Source organism: Carlito syrichta, unplaced genomic scaffold, assembly GCF_000164805.1.
Source record: "Carlito syrichta isolate Samal-C Ts95f unplaced genomic scaffold, Tarsius_syrichta-2.0.1 Scaffold173424, whole genome shotgun sequence".
Taxonomy (NCBI): domain Eukaryota; kingdom Metazoa; phylum Chordata; class Mammalia; order Primates; family Tarsiidae; genus Carlito; species Carlito syrichta.
Genome location: NW_007117520.1, coordinates 688,905 through 695,319, shown reverse-complemented (window position 1 = coordinate 695,319; position 6,415 = coordinate 688,905). Strand labels below are relative to the sequence as shown.

General features: G+C 50.0%; 1 protein-coding gene across 1 annotated transcript in view; it reads left to right on the top strand.

The window, feature by feature from the left end:
• The window catches only part of CD247 (CD247 molecule), an 82,814-nt gene that overhangs the window by 74,771 nt on the left and 1,628 nt on the right, over positions 1 to 6,415 (top strand). The window contains exons 3-6 of the mRNA XM_021709323.1: positions 218 to 550; positions 3,708 to 3,740; positions 4,556 to 4,612; positions 5,479 to 5,514. Coding sequence (XP_021564998.1) covers positions 218 to 550; positions 3,708 to 3,740; positions 4,556 to 4,612; positions 5,479 to 5,514 — 459 coding nt within the window. The remainder of the gene's footprint in view (positions 1 to 217; positions 551 to 3,707; positions 3,741 to 4,555; positions 4,613 to 5,478; positions 5,515 to 6,415) is intronic.

Here is a 6,415-nt window from a genome sequence, read left to right as displayed (position 1 = left end):
CACGACGCGCGCTCGCGGGGCCCGGCGTGGACCGCGCCCAGCGCAGCGCCGGCCGCGGGAGAGCCCCGAGCGTGCGCCGTGCGCCTGACCCGGGGACTGGAGAAGGAACGTACGAGGGTCTTCGCGGCCCGGGCCGGCCGTTTCACACGCCCTGTGCACTAGGCGACTCTGCCTCGGCCGTCTCTGCTCGTGGGGATGTTGTGAACTTTCCCGTTAGGTTGATCAGCATATGGTGAGCAGAGCACTTGGTGACCTTTGGGGATCCTCTCCACCCTCGTGGTCATATGGGTTCTCTGTGATGTCCTCTGAGATGATGGTATCAAGATGGACCAGTTACCACCCCTCCCCAGGCCCCGCTCCATTTGTTTTGCGAGCCACCGCCCAGAGGGAAACCAAACTCCCCAGTCCAGCTGGCCCCGTCCTCCTGAGGTTCCTCTGTCCCGTGGCTGACACTTTCCCTGTGTTTCAGGAGCTCAATCTAGGACGGAGAGAGGAGTACGACGTTTTGGACAAGAGACGGGGCCGCGACCCTGAGATGGGAGGAAAGCAGGTGGGCCATGCCTGTCTGCCTGTGGTCCCGGTGCGGTGGGGCTCCTCTGGCCTGCAGGGGGTGCGCCTCCGTCCCAGCACAGTCTGCAACCAGCCTCAACGTGGTGGGCCTGGGGCAAGGGGATGGACAGAGATTCCCTTGCTGCAGCCCCCTCTCCTTCCTCCTTGGCCCCCCTCTGCGTTTCAAGTGGCCTCGGCCTGAATGTGGCACACCCCCCCACACGTCTAAGCACTGGTCCTTGGTCGCCTGGAGATGCACAGATGGTGGTACCATCTGGCCCAGGAGGACAGACCTGGTGAAGAGGTCCACACAGGAAGGGGCCCAAGATCAGTGGGCCAGAAATTCTGGGTCCTGGGTACCCCTCGGAAGCATGGTCGGGGTTTGGGTTCTGGGTGGCTCTGCCTTGCTTGCTTGGTGGACTCCACACTCTGGGGAGAGGAACAGCTGGATGAAGCCAGAGTTGGGTCTTTTTATTATTCTTAAATTTTTAACCCACATTCTGATTATCTTTATTTATTTTTATTTAATTAATGAATTTATTTGTTTTGAGTCGGAGTCTCACTCTGTCGCCCAGGCTGGAGTGCACCGGCACACTCGCAGCCACCCCAGCCTCAACCTGCTTGGCTCAGCCTTCCAAGTAACTTCCAAGTAACTTCCAAGTAACAGGCGTGAGCCACCATGCCCGGCTAATCTTTGTTTTTAAAATAAGTATGAATCATATGGCAGTTTTATTTGTAGTTATTTGAGGAGCCCCTATGCTGTTTTCTATCATGGCTGTATTATTTTATACTCCCACTAACAGTGTACAAGGGTTCCCTTTCTCCACATCCTCACCAACACTTGTCTTTTGTGTGTTTGATTACAGCCATTCTTACCAGTGTGAAGTGACATCCCATTGGGGTTTTAATTAGCATCTAATGATTAGTGATATAAACATTTATTCATGCAACTGTTAGCCATTCGTATGTCTTGAGATTATTATGGTCCCTTGCCCATTTCATAATCAGATTATTTGTTTTCTTTCTATAGAGTAGCTCAAGTTCATTATATATTTTGAATATTAATCTCTTATCAGAAGTATGGGTTGCAAATATTTCTTCCTAATCTGTAGGTTCTCTTCACTCTATTTTCTTGACTGTGTAGAAGCATTTCATTTTGACAATCTCATTTGTCTATCTTTGATTTTGTTGCCTTTGCTTTTGGGGTCAAATCTAAAAAGTCACTGCCCAAACCAATGTCATGTAGTTCTCCCCCTGTGTTTTCTTCTAGTAGTTTTTAGTTTTGGGTCTTATGTTTAAGTCTTCAATCCATTTTTAGTTGATTTCTGTATAGGTGCAAGATAAGGGCCTAATTTCATCCTTTTGCATGTGGATATCTAGTTTTCTATTTATTGAAGAGATTGTCCATTTCTTTGCACTTTTATCAAAGATCAACTGACCAGGGGTGTATGAATTATTTTCTGGACTCTCTATTCTGTTCCATTGGTGAATGTGTCTATTTTTATGCCAGAACCATGTTTTCTTAGTTACTATCACTCGTAGTATAGCTAGAAATCAGGTAGTATGATGTCTCCATCTTTGTTCTTTTTGTTCATGATTGTCTTGACTATTTTCTTTGTGGTTTTTAGAACTGTTTTTCTATATTTATTAGAAATAACTTTGGAATTTTGATAGGGATTTGCATTGAATCTGGATTGCTTTGGGTAATGTGGACATTTTAACATTATTAATTTTTCGAATCTGAGTATATGATATCTTTCCATTTATTTTGTGTCTTCTTCAGTTTCTTTCATTAATGTTTTATAGTTTTCAGTGTACAGATCTTTCATCTACTTGGCTAAATTTATCCCTAAATTTCTTTTTTGTAGTTATTGTGAGATCATCCTCTTGATCCTTTTTCTTTTTTGAAAAGTTTGTTGTTAGTATAGAGAGGTGCTACCAATTTTTGCATGTTGATTTTGTATCCTGCAACTTTGCTGAATTTGCTTATCAGTTTAATAGTTCTTTGATGGAATCTTTAGGATTTTCAATATATAAGAACATGTCATCCACAAACAGGAATGATTTAAACTTCTTTCCAGTTTGGGTGTCTTTTCTTACTTCAGCCTAATTTCTCTGATTAGGACCACTAGTGCTAGTATTGAACAGAAATGGTGAGAGTAGACATCCTTGTCTTCTTGTTTCAGTTCTGAAAAGCTTTCAATTTTTCCCCTGAGTATGATGTTACTGTAGGTTTGTCAGATATGGTTTTTATTGTGTTGAAGTACATTCCTTGTATACCACCAAGCTTGTTGAGTTTTTAATCATGAAAGGATGAATTTTTCAGATGCTTTTTCTGCATCTAGTGAGATAATCACATGTTTTTTGCCCTTCATTCTGCTAACAGGATGCATCCCATTTATTGATTAGCATGTGCTGAACCACGCTTGTATCCCAGGGATAAATCCCACTTGATCCTGGTGGATGGTCCTTTTAATGGGTTGTTGAAATTTGGTTTGTTAGGGTCCCCTTAAGAGCAGAGCTCAGGTCAAATGCTGGGGCTGCCTCAGGTTAAGGGTGGTACTGCCTGATGCTGCCAGTGGTCCTCAATGTCTCTGGTCACACCTGTCCATCCAGCCCCTGTTCTCCCCGAGTCCTGTTCTGGGCACATGTTGTTAGAGTGAATGGGCAATGGAGAGACCGCTGGTTTCCTTGACCACCCCTTATCGTCACTCTCCAACTCAACTCTTCCCTCCTCCTTTTGCCTGTACTAGGAGGGCACGGGGAGGGCACCATTTGGTAAGATCTGCCTAGCAGTGGCTGGCGCTGCTCCAAATGAGGCGCCATTTGTCTTCAGCTGAAAGTCCCACTTGTAAGCTTGTGGTGCAGTGTAGGGGTATGTCTGCCAAGGGACAGACAGACGGGCCGTCAGCAGACTGTCCACCCTGGGCAAGGCTGAGGTTTGGTGGGCTCCTCTGGGAGGGCAAAGCGTGTGTGCACGTAGGAGCTGGCTAGTGCTGCAAAGGCTCGACCGTGGCCCAGGAAAGGGGGGGGAGCCGGGGGAGGAGAGAGGCGGAGGGCAGAGCCACGCCTCATCGAGGTGGGGCGGTGGGGGCAGGATGGGGCCTGGAGTCACGTTTCTGTCCCTCTGATGTCCTCCCTGTTGTCTTTCCTAGCAGCGGAGGAAGAATCCTCAGGAAGGCCTGTACAATGTGAGTGAAGGAGGGCGCCCATTTTACCCTGGGAGCTGGGGAAGGGCTGGGGAGGGCTCTGGATGAGGCATGCCTCCACACCCTGGGCCTTGTCCAGACCTCCCCTTCCCCGAGTCACGTCTCACCGCCTGCTGCCTGCAGCAGCACCTGCTTCTAGAAAGGCCCCTTAGCTGAGATGTGCCAAGGGATCCCCCTTCCCTTGCCATCTCCCCCGTCCCCCAACCTGGGCCTGCTGCTGGAGCTCCTGGGTGGATCTGCCTGGGCTGTAGGGGACACTGCGAGGTCAGGATGGGCAAGAACAAAGCAGCAGGCCCTTGTGAGGTCTACTTCACTTTCCTGGGTGTGAACCTGACGGTCATTTTCAGATGGTTGACATGGGTCTGCGTGGCATGGCCCCTTGCATATGGCAGGCTTTAAAGGGAGGTGCCCCCTTCCCTTGGGGAGATGGTGGCTTGATCACAGCCCATGGTGCTGGCTATGTAGAGACAACTAGCTCAAATGATTCCAGGGCTCCAGACAAGCCCTTGTCGGTCCGAGACCTATGCCTTTGTCCAGAACACCACATCCTATCTTTTTGAGCCCATCTGAGCATCTCAGCTCAGTGCAGGGCGCTGGCAGCTTAGAGCGGATTCCCAAGAGCTGAGGATGAGGAACGTGGGCTGGAGCCGGGTGTGGGCAGAGAAGTGGTAAGGTTTGGAGCCTTGATGACAGGCGCTCCCTGCCAACTTGAGGGTCAGGAGGTTTCCTACTGCTGGGGGCCCACTGAGTCCTGCACTGGTGAATCAGTCAGCATCTCCTGCCCTCTTCCTCTCCAGGCCCTGCAGAAAGAAAAGATGGCCGAGGCCTACAGTGAAATCGGGATGAAGGGTGAGGTGAGTGGTGCTTTCCTGATTCCCCCGGGAGTTCCTTGCAGTCTTCCACAGGCCTACCTGCCACAGGCCTCCTCTCCCATCCCCTCCCCATCACCCTGCAAATGCCAGAGGTGAAGGGGAGCCAGCTGTCACCCAGTGGGGTAGTCTATAAGAAAGGAAGGAAGGGCTGAAGCTCTTTCAGGATCGAAATCCAATCCTAGGTTCTTGGACAGCCCATGCTTTGCAAAGGCAGGCCACTTTTAACAACAGGAAGTATTTAGTGCTTAACACATGCTGACCTGTGTTCAGGGCTCAGGATTGCAGACCCCTGGGTAAAGTGAAAATACAGGGCCCTCTTCATAAATGATTAATTTCAAAATGATGGGAGCAAAGCATGGACCCCTTCTAAGTAGGGGCCCGGTGTCATTTCATTTAATCACTATAATGGCCCCATGAACATACGTGCCCTGTGAGGCACAGGGAGGTTGAGTAACTTACTCGAGGTCATGCAGCTGGTAAATAGGAAAGCCCAGGTGTAACAACTCAGCCAGAACAGGAACCACGCACAAGGGCTTGTTGTCATTCCCAGTGAGCATCAGCAACTAGCCCGGAGTCTCAAGATCTGATTATTCCAAGCCAAGGGCGATGTAGCCAGACTCCATGGGGCCTGGATCCAGGAGTCTAATGTGTAGGAGGGTCTGAGAGGGGCCAAAGTGAGGCTGGTCACCATCAGAGCAAGGGCTTACCTTATTCTGCAGAGATGAAGGTCTGACCTGGGGCCTGCTGGGAGAAAGTCTCCTCTGGTTTCCCAGGACCCTTGAGCAGCATTGTCACTGCTGACTGCCTGACTTTCTAATCCCTTTCTCATTTCACTCCCAAAAAACCAGCGGCGGAGAGGCAAGGGGCACGATGGCCTTTACCAGGTAAGAGCTGTTCTCCTTTCAGCGGACCATCTGACAGGGGTGACGCTGGGGCTCCCCACGTTTTGCTTGTTGGTGGCACCAGCTCTTGTCAACAGCTGGCAGGGCAAGCCCAGGGTGCCCATTTAGGCCAGTCCCTAGAGCTGGGCTGGGACATGGCCATCTCAGCAAATGACTTGGCTCTAACAAAGAGGCTGCAGAGACCCCAGGCATTGCTTGGCCATGGTAGGCAGCTGTTCCCTGGCCCCGAGGTGTGCAGTCCCCCACAGGTGAAGATGTAGGCCAAGGACACTTCACAAGTGCTTTCCTGCCTCGTGGTCTGCTCCAGGTCCTTGCAGGAACCTTGCTTGTCTTGTGAAAGATAAGAGGGTGGGTAGGAAGACTGAAGACAAAAAGTTTTTAAAAAAATGTCAACTTCAAAAGGAAAGTGTTATTGTAATCAGGGGCCTGGTTTATGCAAATTAACACAGACAATTATGCAAACTAAGCATAGTCAACCTACTTTTCTGAAGTAGGATCCCCAGCAGGCATTTTGTTCCTGGCTCCCCGGAGCTGTTGATAGCACACCCTGCCGACTCCAAAGTGTCAGGACGCTTGGCTTGCTTGACCTCAGTGACTCAAAAGGGCTGCAGAGGCTGGGCGCAGTGGCCCACGCCCATAATCCCAACACTTTGGGAGGCTAAGGTGGGAAGATTGCTTGAGCCCAGGAGTTCAAGACCAGCCTGGGTAAAATAGTGAGACCTCATCTCTCTGCACAATCAACACAATTATCCAGGCATGGTGGTGCATGCTTGTAGTCCCAGCTACTTGGGAGGCTGAGGCAGAAGCCTGAGCCCATGAGGCGGAGGCTGTGGTGAGCTGCCACTGCATTCCAGCTTGGGCAACAGAGTGAGACCCTGATTTA